The sequence below is a fragment of the Geotrypetes seraphini genome, chromosome 3 (assembly GCF_902459505.1).
Source record: "Geotrypetes seraphini chromosome 3, aGeoSer1.1, whole genome shotgun sequence".
Classification (NCBI taxonomy): Eukaryota; Metazoa; Chordata; class Amphibia; order Gymnophiona; family Dermophiidae; genus Geotrypetes; species Geotrypetes seraphini.
In genome coordinates, this window is record NC_047086.1 from 22468881 (window position 1) to 22484960 (window position 16080).

General features: G+C 42.4%; 1 protein-coding gene across 9 annotated transcripts in view; it reads left to right on the forward strand.

Moving 5' to 3' along the window:
- Positions 1-4258, forward strand: part of MRAP2 (melanocortin 2 receptor accessory protein 2) — a 70926-nt gene extending 66668 nt beyond the window's left edge. For all 9 annotated transcript variants that reach the window (XM_033938241.1, XM_033938243.1, XM_033938242.1 and 6 more), the window contains one exon: positions 3024-4258. In XM_033938241.1, coding sequence (XP_033794132.1) covers positions 3024-3399 — 376 coding nt within the window. In that variant the 3' untranslated portion in view covers positions 3400-4258. The remainder of the gene's footprint in view (positions 1-3023) is intronic.
- Positions 4259-16080: the final 11822 nt, after the last annotated feature.

Below are 16080 nucleotides of genomic sequence, written 5' to 3' on the forward strand. Positions count from 1 at the left end.
ACAAATAATATCAAAAAAGAACTTCCCCTGATCCCCAACCACCTCACCATAAAGTGCTGTTAAATTCTTAATCTCTTAAATAGCTAAAAAAATTATTTTTTTTTTAAAAAGCACAAGGTAAAAAATGTGGAGGATCATGCAATGATTGGGTGGTGAGGTGGTTGGGGCTTTCACCTCCTTCAGCCCCTCCAGGTCTCTGAGCACAATCCTACCATATGTAAAGCTTTTGACTTTCGAGTCACGTATTTAATGATCAGGGGAAGTTCTTTTTTGATACTACATTCATCTTTGGCATTAACTTTTAACATTCAACTTTCTTCCATTTTTCTGCTTCCTCCTCAGATCTATCCACTTTTCCATGTCTTCCCTTCCCATCTATCAATGCGCACTCTCTTCGCCCTCTCTCTGCCCTTCCCCACCATCCATGTATGCCATCTCCTCCCTCTTTCTTCTCCCCTATTCCTATCTATTCATAAACAGCATTTCTTCCATCTCTGTTCCTTTCCCTACCCCTCCCATCCCTGTGCACCATGTTCTTCCATGTTCTTCCTCTCTCTCCCCTTCCCCTCCATCCCTGGGGGAGCCACAAACACTAGGGGTCACTCGGAGAAATTGAAAGGGGACAGGTTTAGAACAAATGCTAGGAAGTTCTTTTTTACCCAGAGGGTGGTGGACACATGGAACGCGCTTCCGGAGGATGTGATAGGCCAGAACTCTGTACAGGGGTTCAAGGAGGGCTTGGATAGGTTCCTGGAGGATAAGGGGATAGAGGGGTACAGATAGAACTTGAGGTAGGTTATAGAAGTGGTCAGAAACCACTTCACAGGTCACGGACCTGATGGGCCACCGCGGGAGCGGACCGCTGGGCGAGATGGACCTCTGGTCTGACCCAGTGGAGGCAACTTCTTATGTTCTTATATCCTCCCTCTCTTTCCCTTTCATGTGGTCTGACATCTGTCTTCCCCATTTCCTCCTCCTATGGTCTGGAATTTTTATTTATTTAAAAGATTTCTTTACCGCCTATAACTAGGTGGTTTAACAAAAGACAATCATATAAAGTGATTGTCATATAGCACATATTATACAAATAACAACAGGTCCTTCATATTAGCCATATTTACAGCACTCAATAGCATATCAATACAGAAACATTCATAATCCTGGAAAAAATCATTTATTAAAATGGTTCTACAAATAATGTAGTTTTCAGAAGTTTCTTAAACTTCTGAAAATCTACAAGAGCTCTTAGTGGTCCAGTCAACTTATTCTACAGTGTTACTCCTATGAAAGAGATAGCGGAGGACCTAGTACTCTCATAGCACGCTGATGAAAAACCTGGAAGCGATAATCATACTGCCCCCTCAGATCGCAGTGCTCTGAGTGGCCTATAAAGTGCCATAACCTGTGACAAATAATATGGGATCCCTTGGTGGATGACCTTGAACACCAACACTATTGCCTTAAAAGTAATACATAATTGTACAGGCACCAATTAAGTTTTTTTAACCACGGGGTTATATGGTTGAACTTTCTCAGACCACAAATCACCTGTGCAGCAGCATTTTGAATCATCTGTAGAGCTTTGCATTGTATGGTCATAATCCTGAGATAAAGGGCATTGCAGTAGTCTAATTTCGAAATGACTACTGCCTGCACCACAGTGTGAAAATCGAATATCGATATCATTGGCTTTAGTCTTCTCAGCAGCCACAACTGAAAAAAAGCAGATTTTACTACAGAAAGTATCTGATCCTTTATACTAAGGGTACTGTCCAACCAGACCTCTAATATCTTCAGTTTTCTCTGTATCACAAATGTCTGATTATATACCCCAACTTCTGTAGGCCAGGGTGGGTCGTTTTTTCTTCCAATCAACATAATCTTTATCTTCTCCTTCCCACAGCCTGGCATCTCTCTCCCCTCCTTCCTTTCCCTTCTGTCCCCTTTGTGGTCTGGCATCTCTCCATTTTTCCCTTCCTCTCCCCCTGCCTTAGTCTGGAATCTCTCCCTCCACTTTCCTTTCCCTGGTCTGGCATCTTCTCCCCTCCTTTCCCCATCTAGTGGTCTGATCTCTCTCTCTCTCTCCCTCCCATGGTCTGCCATCTCTATTTCCCATTCCCTTCCCTTCCCTTTCTTCTCCTGGAGGTCTTGTATCTTTCCTTTCCCTTTCTCCCCATCCCCACGGTCCAGCATCTCTCTTACCCTCCCCATGCTAACCCCCACCATGCAGGATCAGGTGGGCTTGATCACCTGGCACTGCTGTAACTCTTTAGCTGTCGACAGCGTGAGTGAAGCAAACTCGCTGCTTTTGGTGACCTTGATGTTTTCTCTCTGCTGCTTCCTGCCTATGTGGGAACAGGAAGCAGTAGCAGACAGAAAGCTTCCAGGTCGCCAAACACAGTGACCCCCTTCCCGTGCGTCACATGGGATACAAAGGGAGGAGCCAGCACCTAAGTCTTAATCTTCGCCAGCGTTGGATTTCCCTCTGATGTCACATCCTGGCCCCATGACCCGGAAGTGATCTAGAGGGGAACCAGGCTGGTGCGAGCAACAGGCAAAAGTTGCCTGCGCTAGCAAAGATAATACGGAGGAACGGGATGGCGCGAGGGTGGCATAGTGTGGTAGGGCGGGATGGAGAGGTGCCAGTACCCACACCGACTTGGCACCCGGGGCGGTTCGCACCCCGCTTACTATGCCACTGATACCACACTTTAGTATAAAGCCCCATACATCCCTATAAATACAAACAAAATGTGTCTTTTAGATGTATTCAGGAAAGCAGAATGACTTCAATGTTTCTTGAAAATCATTGGATTAAGTAGTTTGGTATCTTCCAGTTTTCATACAGCCATATCAAGCAAGCAAATATAAAAAACCTTCAACGAGAGCTCACTGAAAACACCCATATTAACAATCATTGAAGTTACATTTTGCATTCATATGCATGTTCTGTATAGCTGCATAATTTTAATTTGTCTCTTTAGAAAGGGAGATTTTGTCTTCATTTCTTGCTTGCTTCCTAGGAATGTAGACCCTGCTGAGAAACGATTTCACCTGAACAGCTTTGTCGCAGATTTTGGGCGGCCTTTGGAGTCGGACCGCCTCTTTTCTCGCCAAGTTACAGAAGAGTCCAGGTCGCTCTTTCATTGCTACATTAATGAAGTCGAGCAGCTGGACCGAACCAAGTCGAGCTGCAAGAAACCAAGTCCGGACATTCAGGAAGCAGTCCGAATTGGTAAACTGGAAGAGGAGCAGAGCTGTCTTAAGTTTAACATCCCAAATTTTGTGAACACAGATCAGAGCTCTTCCCTGAGCAACGACGATCTTCTGATTTGTGAGCCACCAATTATTCTAGAAAACAAGCCTGTTCTCCAGAGCCCTCACCAGATCCTCAACTGAGGAAAAAGTCTACTCAGTCTTTTTGTCAGTCCTGTGAACATTTTTAATTAATACTGTAAGTTCAATCCCTTTCATTTTTTTTAAAGTTTTCTACACATTATATTCTAAGCATTGGTTAAAACATTGATAAAAAAAATGTTTAAAGCAGAGTGCAAGGGTGTCTAGGCAAGACATTTTAAGGATATTTTTAATCATATATATATAACAGTATATTCACAAAAACACATTCACCAAAAGGAATACATGAAGGTATAATAAATAGTAAAACACAAGCAAAAACCAATCTTAATGGAGGAAAAAGCCTCAGACAGGGGCCCACCCACCTCCACAATGGTGGAATAGCGGTGTTCGGGCGATCACTTCACTGGCACAAAACCTCCTATTTTGATGGTCTTAGCAATGTGTTTGAAAATTGCTTTCAGAGTTGAATGATATAGAAGAAGATAATAATGACTTAACTTTCTCCTTTAAGGATCGGTACACCAACGATGGCCAGCGTTTCACTGTCAAGCTGCCTCAGGGTGTAACAAGTCCGATCACACTCTCATCCGGACGCTGCTCGCGTCTCAAAAGATCCATAAAAGGCCTCTAATAAAATTATCACATGCATACAGGTATACAAAATAAGAACACACGTACTTGTGTATGATTTTGGCAAGGGTATGTTCTGAACATAAGAAATACAGTTTCACACAAAAATTGAGTAACTGGGATAAAATGCAACTGGGGAATCAGTTAAACAAAGGGCTCCTTTTACTAAGGTGCCCTAGGGCTTTAACGCGTGGAATAGCATACGCTACATTACCAAAAAGATGTGCTGAGAGTTGAGTCGGTTCAACGAATGGCCACCAGGATGGTCTCGGGGCTCAAAGATCTCCCGTATGAGGAAAGGTTGAACAGATTGCAGCTATACTCACTCGAGGAACGTAGAGAGAGAGGAGACATGATAGAGACGTTTAAATATATCACGGGCCGCATCGAGGTGGAAGATGATATCTTCTTTCTTAAAGATCCCTCGGCCACAAGAGGGCACCCACTGAAAATCAGGGGTGGGAAATTTCATGGCGACATCAGGAAGTTTTTCTTCACCGAAAGGGTGGTTGATCATTGGAATGAACTTCCACTTCAGGTGATTGAGGCCAGCAGCTGGTCGCTACACTGATTTTATAGTTGGTAATCTGTATGTGTATTGTTATGTTTGTTGTGATGACGAGTATGTATGTATCTATTGTGACCCGCTTTGGGAAAGGCGGGATACCAATAAATAAACCATATAATTTCACTAAATGTTTCCTAATCTTTGAAATTTCAAAAGAGTAAAAAAATAGATTCAGGATTTTGTAGACCTCAGTCACATCCCTTCTCAGCCATCTCTTTTCCAAGCTGAAGAGCTCTAACCCCTTTAGCCTTTCCTCATATGAAAGGAGTTCTGGGACAGAGTTTGGATGGAGTCACAATTTACGCGTCTACTCTTCTGCTGGTGTAAATATAGAAAGGCATAGATAAAACCCTATATGCAAAGTATGAATAATTTATAGGGGTCGTGTCATTGCCTTCCCCAGTCATCTTTATTCCCTCCCCTTCAGTGGCATAAGGGGGGAGGGTAGACTGCCCCGGGTGCCGTCTTGGTGAGGGTGCTGGCACCTCTCTACCCTGCCCACCACGCTCATGCCCTGGTACCTCTTTAAATCTTCACCAGTGCGAGCAATTTCTCCAGCCTTCTGCTCATGCTGGCCTGGCTCCCCTCTGAAATCACTTCCGAGTTCCGGTGCCAGGAAGTGACATCAGAGGGAAAGCCAACGCAAGAAGCAGGCCAGAGAAGCTGCTTGCGCTGACAAAGATTTAAAGAGGTTCGGAGGAAGGGAGGGCGCGAGGGGGGGCACCACCTACGCCTCTGCTCCCCCTGGCTAAGACCAAGTACAGATTTAGGCCCTTATTCTATAAATGGCACTTAACTTATAGGCACCAATGAGCACAATTATCATTCATCTGCTAGGCACCATTTATAGAATCGTGCCTAGCGATGCTTAAGTGGTCTTAGACGCCAAGAAATACTTGGCACCAAGAAAATTGACCACAAAGAGTGATATTGAAGAAGCAAAGAAATCGTGGAGAGTCGATGTGCAGGATGAAGGCTTTATTCAAACAAATCCACATAAAATAATGAACGTAAAATCTCTACTGCGTTGAGATTTTACGTTCATGATTTGATCCACATGCCTGCATTTAGGACATAAGAACATAAGAAACGCCTCCACCGGATCAGACCGAGGTCCATCCAGTCCAGTGCTCTGCACACGCGGTGGCCCATTTAGGTACTCTTTTTTGGAGACCCGACTTTACCGTATCCCTCAATATGATATGCAAGAAGGTGTGCATCCAACTTGCGCTTGAATCCCAGTACAGTAGTCTCTGCCACCACCTCTTCCGGGAGCGCGTTCCAAGCACCCACCACTCGCTGTGTGAAGCAGAACTTCCTGACATTTGTCCTGAACCTGCTGCCACACAGTTTCGGGCTATGACCTCTTGTCCGTGTCACCTCTGAATATGTTAGCAATGCTGCTTCCTGGTCTATTTTATCAAATCCTTTTTAATATTTTAAAAGTCTCTATCAAATCCCCTCTCATTCTTCTCTTCTCGAGGGTAAACGGTCCCAGTTTCCTGAGTCGTTCTTTGTAGCTCAAATGCTCCATCCCTTTGACAAGTTTCGTGGCTCGCCTCTGCACTTTCTCCAGCAGAGTTATATCCCTCTTGAGGTATGGAGACCAGTGTTGGACACAGTATTCTAAGTGCGGTCAGAGGGACCCCTGAAGACGGCTATACTGTTGAAACATGGACCGTGTCGTTCCATATGTTTCACCAGAGGTTCAGGCCCTAGACATTTTTAAGTGGATTATTTATTTGTTTGAATAAAGCCTTCATCCTGGACATCAGCTCTCCACGATTTCTTTGCTTCTTTGAAATACTTAGGTGCCCTGCCATTTAGGCCAGGGTTTTCTTGGCCTAAGTCAAACCACACCCAAATTCCACCCATATTCCGCCCCTAACCACATCTACTTTCTGGTTGTTGCCTCGGAACAGACGCCTTCCAAGTTAGGCGCCTACCGGCTAACTATATTGTAAATTGTTTTAAATTGTTTTTTAAAGGCACTTTTCCATTAATGGCACTGATTAAGCTAATTAAGGAAATTAAGTTAGGTGCACCGATCTAGGTGCCTAACTTCAGGCACCATTTATAGAATCTGGGCCGTAGGGCATTGAATGTTCCAGTTTTGTACTGACAGCATTATACACACACCTCAAGATGATCCTTGCGTGTCTCAACACTGAGCTTGATTGTTAAGCCTCGTTCCATCATAAATAAATAGAAGTAATTATAATGGTTTTACATACTACAACCTATGCATTGATCCGTCTGCAATACTTTTTAATCATCACTTCCCAATCATTATTCAGATCCCTGAGGCAGACCTTTTAGGGCTGAAACACGATTGAGCCGAGTCTTTTTTTATATCTATAATTCTTTATTTAATTTTAACAATTGACACTCTATAAAAGTCAAAAAGCAATAACAGCCTGTTTATGTACAGAATATCACTACAAAATATTTCATATTACAGGAAATAATGAAAAATTATACAGATTGTAGTTAGTCCGCCATATGTATTGTCATAGGTCCAGCATTGCTGCTGGCCTTGTTCCAGATAAAGGACAGATAAACTTAACCCTGAAGCTGAAAAGGGCTGATCAATGTACTAGCTCTTCCACTAGCATGCAACCAGGCTCTGTTTCTAAAGAGAGGTCCCAAGAGCAGGAGCCCTGGGAGGAGTGGGAACAGTTGGAGAACAATAACTTTATTGAACCTAAAGCAGCTCCCAGTAAGGCACAACTCAGGAAACAGTCTCTTAGCCCTTTAAGCACTCACCTGCTGAAGTTAATTGGAGAGCAGGAGAAAGCTCAGCAGAAGCAAAAGCTTGCCCATCCCCCTCTCAGGTTAAGGCGTGGCTTGCTCAGAGTCAGTCCTGAGCCAGCTGAGGAAGGAGACACATGGACAGGTGCTCCAGAGCTCAAGCAGGGGAATGAAATTGAGATGAAAGATTTGGAAGATTCCTCTCTGGTAAACCAGCCAGACTGCCCACAGCCAATTGAAGCTATGGACATTTCCTTTGAGCCTGAGGAGGTTCCCATGGAAGAAAGTTAAGTTTTCTTTTTACTTTGAACTGTTTTGAGTTAATGAATGCAGAGACTAGTGCTGGCTGAGTGGGAATTTCAAGACTCACTTCAGGGAGATTTTGCCCTGTTTAAAGGTTGTTTTTGGACTATTTTTTCCTTCTCTTCTCTTGTGGGGAATTCAGCCACTGAGTGTTACAGTGGGAGTTTGTGGGATGAATCCACAGAAGATCCTCAGGGTTGGGATTGTGGGGCCAATTGTGGCAATTTTGTTTGTGGATTCAGCAACTCCCCATCCCCCGCCAGCTTGCCAGAGTTGGTAGGGGAGGCCTGATTCAATCCAGGCCGGCACGATGTGCTTTAACAGGACCAAATGACTTTTATAAATGACTTTGTTGTGAAACTGTGCAAACTCACCAAGCGCTGTTTTCCTGGTTTACTTTGAAAGAACTGGTGAGGAACCATTTATACTTACCCTGAGGAAAGGGTGTTACCAGTCTTGCGCTGACTTAATAGTCAGGACGAATGTACTGTTTGCGTTTGATCTTACTTTTTGGTTTTGCATTTTTGAACATTAACTACTTTGCGGAGCAAAGCTTTATTGTGGATTAAAGCCTTTTTGTTTTGGGAGAACTGTGCTGTTCTGACCTTTATTTTCTCCCTATTTTAAAGTGACTAGCAGGACTTTAAACCTTTGAAGGCACGCCAGAATTTGTATTTTTGCACACTTCGCTGAGCCAATACCAGGGGTGTGACAGTATGGAGAAGGAGCTGAAATGAAGCTGAAATTAACATGAAGAAATAAATGTCAAAGGAAAGCTAAAGATGTGGTGATACAGATCCTAAACATTTCTTTTCGAGCTAGAATACTGGAATAACTCAGGAAGCTTCTATAAGTTGTACTTTAGCGGAAATAAATTTGGATAATTGCTGTGGCTCATAAAATACATATCTGTTTCCATTAAATACCATAACACACTTGCAGGGATATCTCAGAACAAAGGTTGATCCCAACTGAATGACCTTCGGTCTCAAAATCAAAAATTGCTTCCTTCACTTTTGGGTAGGACAAGACACATCTGGATACATTCTTATAACACTATAGCACATTGTACCAATAATGTAGCTGAGGTCTGGACCTCCATATCCAACTTCTCCAGGAAATTAGATAAGTCCAAACTGTCAGCAGATAAATTCTGCTAATTTGGGCTTTGAGCTTTAATTCGTCTATGGAGATAGGTGGGTATGAGGTCTCTGGTACCTTAAGAACTTCATTCAAGTATCTTTTAAACATTATTAAAGCAGTTGTCAGGCTCGATGTGATAATTAAAAAAAACCTCCAAAAAGATTACATTGTATATTCCAAAGCAAATAACTTTTTATTCTAATAATTAGTATTATAGCAGCATTTGTCAAATCAGAAATAAATCAGTTTGGACATATACAATGGAGAGAAAAAAATCTCATACAAACAGTGCATTTTTCTGTAAGCATGGCGCAGTTTCTCTAAAAAGACTCTGCCAGAGCATAGGGGTTTTATACAGAAAGTATCTTTTATCTATCAAGACCTTCCCCTGGCTATTATGTACCACCCTATTGGATAAACCAAATGCCTATCTAACTCCCTCTCCTAGTCCACACCTCCATTCTTCCCTGGGGGGCCCTGGACAGGCATAGCTTCTAGAACTTTCTTCTTTTCAAAGTTTCCATTCTTCAAGTTTCATGTTTATTTAAGAATTTTATAAACTGCCCAATCGATCTTCTAGGCGGTGAGCATTATGTTAAAAATATATATGGGGTAACTATACATCCGTTAAAACAATAATCATTGTTAAAAACATTTAAAAACAACACATAATAAACAGAAACCAAAAAAGAGAAAGGAGGGTAGAACATATAGGGAAAGAACAATAAGGGAGGGAATAAAACTATGTAGCCCTAAAAAGTGCCTGAGCGCATTAGCCTGGCATCACGTGATCAGTTCTTAGGTTCCTGGATGGAGTATTCTGCTGACTGGCATTTTTCTTTCAGCACTGGTTAGTATCCTTGGGAGATTTCACAGCATGAAATCTACACGCTCACATGCCACACATTAGCATCTCAGCATCTGAACTGAAACCAGCTTCTACAAGCCCGTGACTTTAGCAGCTTCAGCAAAATGTAGGAATAGGTCTCACAACCTGTAAAGTCTCTCATAGGCTCCTGTCATCTATCTCATCGGAAATATTTTTGGGAAATTAATGATCCGGAGATTACATCTCCTAATGTAATTTTCCACCATTTCTTGTTTAAAGTGCAAACTTGCACTGTCTGTAACCCAAGTCAATGCCTGGGCCTCCAAAGTCTTTATCCTGGTATCCACATCATCTGCTTTATTTTCCAAACTTAATACTTTAGTCTTAAGTTCTGAATTTTCAGAGAGCACCATGGTACACCTTGAGGAAAGTTGATTTCCCAAGGAAATTTGTAAACTGGATATCGCCTCCCATAATGATTCCATATTAAAGGTCTAATCAAAGGGGCAATCTCAGTTCTGGGCCCTGCAGTGGGAAAGCACAGTACCTTTTGCCGCTGTAGAAGTCACTGAAGTTTCCTGGGCTTGTTCCAGACTCCACGCCGGCTGCATTGCTATTAAAGAAAACTCCTCCTGCTTCCGTTCATGGACAGAGATTCTGTCCTGTTGGGCCAGCAGAAGAACGTCTCGGGTCGGTCCAGCCGACAACAGCTCCTCCGATGCCGTAGGACGAGTTGGCGGGCTCATCCGGGGAAAGAGTGGCTTCCTCAAAGGAGAACTCGCGTGCCTCAGCTTGCGTGCCGTCTCCAGCTGAGGTTTGATCCTCCGGATGTGATGTTCGGGAGCTTCGCTCAACGAAGAGATCCATTGGCCCGGTCTGAGAAACAGCTGATTCATCTGGGAACACCCGGACCTTTGATTTTCTCTTCACCATCAGGCAGAAGAAAGGAAATTTCCCAAAAGATCCGCATCGGCGTCTCCCTGCTGAGCTCACGTCGCCATCTTAGGTAAGCTCCTCCTCCTTTTCCCGTGTCGAGTCTTATTGCACAATAAAGTGAATGAGCACCGAAAGTCTCCTTTGTTGTTTATTGCTTTCCAAGACTTAGGAAGGTGGTATCTCCTGTTCCTTTGTGGCCTAACTTCAGGCACCATTTATAGAATCGGGGCTGTGGGGCCCGATTTTATAAACGGTGCTGAAAATTGGGCATTTATAAAATTTGTTGTTCAAAACTATTTTATAAAGGGTGCTTTGAAATGAGTACTCTATATAGAACAGCGTTGAGTGCCAAATTCAGTGTTCTACTTTGAACGCCAAATTTGGTGCCCAGCTTGGTGACAAATTCAGCACTCAACTTTGGGTGCAAAGACCTATGTCAGCTGAAATCTGGTATAAATCTTGGCACTTAAAATTGGGCATAGATCTTTCCTTTCGGAAAGGAAACTCTGCAATGGGAGGGCATAGGATGAAGTTAAGAGGCGATAGGCTCCGGAGTAAGCTTAGCTAAGGAAATACTTTTCTACAGAAAGGGTGGTAAATGCATGGAACAGTCTCCCAGAAGAGGTGGTGGAGACAGAGACTGTGTCTGAATTCAAAAGGGCCTGGGATAGGCCCGTGGGATCTCTCGGAGAGAGAAAGAGATAATAGTTACTGTGGATGGGAAGACTAGATGGGCCATTTGGCCTTTATCTGCCGTCATGTTTCTATGTTTCTACAACCATAATGCTCTGTGACCTCACAATGCAGGTGTAAAGAGCCTTAGCCAATAGGGAGAGGAGATGCAAATGTTTAGAGCCTTAGCCAATAGGGAGATGAGGAGATAGTGGATGCTCCAGATGGGCCATTTGGCCTTTATCTGCCATCATGTTTCTATGTTTCTACAACTAAATGTATAAGGGAATTCAATCGTATATATCAAAATGTAAAAAAGACGTATTGAAAATAGTGTTTTAGCAGTAGGGAATCATTCATACCACATTAACAACAACTCTTGACATCACACCATCAATATCATAAAGTATAAAACAACGGAGAAAAATAAACTTCAATTGCGAGAGGCCGGGACTACACAAGTACCCGAGCCAACTCACATCATCATTGATTTATAAAAAAAACTCCGTGTACATTTAAATAAATGATTTCATTCATGCGCAGTTAGTATTTTTCAATGATTTTTTCTTTTCCAAAAGATTTTTTTAGTGGTGTGAGCAATATAAGCAGAGTCCAATAATTTAGAACTTATTTATAGCATAAACAGGATCCCAAACTAACTAAAAACTAGACGAGGGCTACAGCTCAACTTTATAGGGAAAAGCAATTGTTGAAGCAAGGAGTTTGGAACAAAAATAAGAGAAAGACATCCACTCATCTGGAGATGCGACGTGACTCAAAAGATTCTCAGTTCCTTATCCCTTATTCCTTATCCTTATCAGTGATGATGTGATTTGGCTCGGGTACTTGTGTAGTCCCGGCCTCTCGCAATTGAGGTTTATTTTTCTCCGTTGTTTTATACTTTATGATATTGATGGTGTGATGTCAAGAGTTGTTGTTAATGTGGTATGAATGATTCCCTACTGCTAAAACACTATTTTCAATACGTCTCTATGTTTCTACAACCATAAAACTCTGTGACTTTACAATCCAGGTGTAAAGAACCTTAGCCAATAGGGAGAGGAGATGCAAATGTTAAGAACCTTAGCCAATAGCGAGATGAGGAGATAGTGGATGCTGCAGATGGGCCATTTGGCCTTTATCTACCATCATGTTTATATGAACATAAAGTTCTATGACCTCACAATGCAAGTGTAAAGAGCCTTAGCCAATAGGAAGGGGAGGAGATAGTGGATGTTGCGGATGGGCCATTTGGTCTTTATCTGCCATCATGTTTCTATGTTTCTAACACTGAGTGCATCTTTTGTGAACACCCTGACCCACCCACGCCCCTCCCATGGCCACACTCCCCTTTTGAGTCGTTTGTGCTCCAGTTTGGTCCCACAGTTCTCTACTTCATCAATCCAACCATAATGAACAACTTGGGCAGCAGCCACTTATCTTCTAAGCTGGACACGATGGTTCTCTCTAATTCAAGAGCCAAGCTGCCGGTATGAGAACTGTGCAAGGCATCCCGAGTGCCTTCCTCCGACGTTGGTAAACCAGCTGCGTCAGGGTGGTAGGACGTATTCTTCTGTAATAAACCACAAAGAGTTTTAATAAGCCTAGTAACTGCCACAATCTCAAACACTGTTATCATGCTTCCCCAAAGATTTTACAAGAATTTTTTGAAATCTATAAACGAGAAGAGAGCTTAGAGCTGTAAATGGGATGAAATTAAGCTCGGAGGGAAGAATGCCGATTATGCACGCTGGGATTGGAGCATTGATGCTATCTGTGGCTGGGGTAGAATTATGGAATGCCTTGCCTAGTATCTTGCAACTCTGAATGGGGGAGGATGAATTTTAAGAAAATGTTGAAGACTCAATTATTTTCCAATGCCTTCCCATGCTAATACTTATTCCAGGTGATAATAATAATAATAACTTTATTCTTCTATACCGCCACAATCTTGCGACTTCTAGGCGGTTTACAATCAAGAGTGCTGGACATTCAGCGAAATACAATAAGTAGATATTCAGAGGAAATACAGAGATCAGAGACCTCAGGAGGCAATAGTAGTATGAGTGGTGTATGATTAAAGCCTGTTTGTATTTCTGAATTGCTTAAATTTGATTTGCTTTGCATACAGATGTAAATTAATTTGTTTACCTACTTTGGAATCGATCATTTGATCTGATGTCTTTTGTTTTTTAATCAATGAATTTTGCTGGGGCAATGGAGAACTGAGTGACTTGCCCAGGTTCACAAGGAGCAGCGTGGGATTTGAATCCACAACCTCGGGGTGCCGAAGGCCACTCCTTCCTATTCCTGTTTCCGTGGCACTTAATGCATTCTGGTAGTTACTGTGCTGTTAGCGCATGTTGATTTTTGCATTAACAGCTAATGCAGCTTGGAAAATAGGCACCATTTTGTTAAAACAATGCAAATACAATTTCACCACTAAATTTTAAATATTTTGTTAGTTGTTCATAGGATTTATATAGAAACAGAGAAAACCAAAGACCGTGTGGCCCTTGCATGCCATCTACTGTCCCTTCCTCTTCCTTAGAGTTCCTATGCACTTGTCCCAAGCTGGCTTGAACTCAGATACAGTCTTCAGCTCCACCATCTTCATTTTGAAACTGTGAAGGGAAAGGGATTGAGACTTTTATACCACCTTTTTGTAGCTTTTACAACCACACTCACAGCAGTTTACATAAAGGCACTTCAGACATTTTCCCTATCTGTTCTGGTGGGCTCACAATTTATCTAATGTACCTGGGGCAGTGAAGTGATTGAACCCACAATCTCAGGGTGCCGAGACTATAGCTCTAACCACTGTGTCACACCCTCCTCCAATACAATATCAGAAGTGAGCCAAGCATAGAACAATGAAGCCATTGTGACATCACTGATGAGGTTGACTTTTATTGGTGGAATGAGGCAAAGGAATTGGGACATGCATCCTGCCTTTTTATAGTTATACAACCACGCTGAAAGTGGTTTACATACAGGCACATCAAACATTTTCCCTATCTGTCTCAGTGGGCTCACAGTCCATATAATGTACCTGGGGCAGTGGAGGATTAAGTGACTTGCCCAGGGTCACAGGGAGCAGTGTGGGGATTGAACCCACAACCTCAGGGTGCTGAGGCTGTAGCTCTAACCACTGCACCACACTCTCCTCCATTACAATATCAGAAGTGAGCCAAGTATAGAACAATGAAGCCATTGTGACATCACTGATGAGGTTGACTTTTATTGGTGGAATGAGGCATTATGACATCAGGGAAAGGGGTTGGGACTTGTATACTCCCTTTTTGTAGTTATACAACCACATTCACAGTAGTTCACTTATAGGTACTTCAAACATTTTCCCTATCTGTCCCAATGGGCTCACAGTCCATCTAATGTACCAGTCTTGCTTGTAAAATTTTTACAGAACTGAATTGATTGATGTCTACTTTGTAGTTCACTGGGAATGTCCAGTTTTCTATTTTAGGGAACCACATCAATCCGCGAGGTTTGGCGGTCTAGAAATGTAATGGACTACCAAAGAGCCTACTTTTACAGAAGATGAAATGCAAAAAATATATGTGAACCCATAAAGCACTGAAGCAGGATGCTCCGTGTTAGAGAAGAAATCACTCAAATATGAAGTATCATATCACCCACAGTTTATATATTCTATGTATAACTCGCAAGATCTTCAGGAGCGCTTCTCATGAGCTGCATTCTGTGCCACAAAAGATTCATATGATCAATATATTTATAATATAATCAAGTAAAAGCGAAACAATGTAATGGATACAAAAGCTTCACACGAATGTTATTCATGATACCTGTACAACAAAAAGAAATAATTAATAATAATAATAATAATTTATTTCTTATATACCGCTATACCAGAAGTTCAAAGCGGTTTACAACAAAAGTACATACAATCAATTTAAAATACAAACTGAAGAGAAGTTTACAATCTTAAGTGTAATAAAGTCTATAAAAATAGAAACATAGAAACATAAAAGATGACGGCAGAAAAGGGCTATAGCCCATCAAGTCTGCCCACTCTACTGACCCACCCCCTGTCTAGGCCCTAATGACCCAATTTCCTTAACTCGACCCTCGTAGGGATCCCACATAGGTATCCCATTTATTCTTAAAGTCTGGCACGCTGTTTGCCTCGATCACTTGCACTGGAAGCTTGTTCCAATGATCAACCACTCTCTCTGTGAAGAAATACTTTCTGGTGTCGCCATTAAATTTTCCTCCCCTGAGTTTGAGCGGTTGCCCTCTTGTGGCTGAAGGTCCTTTGAGAAGGAAAATATCATCTTCCACCTCAACACATCCCGTGATGTACTTAAATGTTTCGATCATGTCTCCCCTCTTCCTACGTTCTTCGAGAGTGTAGAGCTGCAATTTGTTCAGTTTCTCTTCGTACGAGAGACCCTTGAGCCCCGAGATCATCCTGGTGGTCGTCCGCTGAACCGATTCAATTCTGCGCACATCTTTACAGTAATGTGGCCTCCAGAATTGCACACAGTATTCCAGATGAGGTCTCACCTTGGCCCTGTACAACGGCATTATGACTTCAGGCTTTCGGCTGACGCAACTTCTATTGATACAACCCATTATCTGCCTTGCCTTGGATGAAGCCTTCTCCACTTGATTGGCATTTTTAATGTCTGCACTAATGATTACTCCTAGATCTCGTTCTGCTGAAGTCCTAGTTAAAGTTTCTCCGTTCAAGAAGTCCTGCATGGATTTCCACTTCCGAGGTGCATGACCTTACATTTCTTAGCATTGAAGCCTAACTGCCAGGTTGAGGACCAACTTTCCAATGTAAGCAGGTCCTGTGCCATATAATTCTGTAAATTGCATTCACTTACTACATTGCATAGTTTGG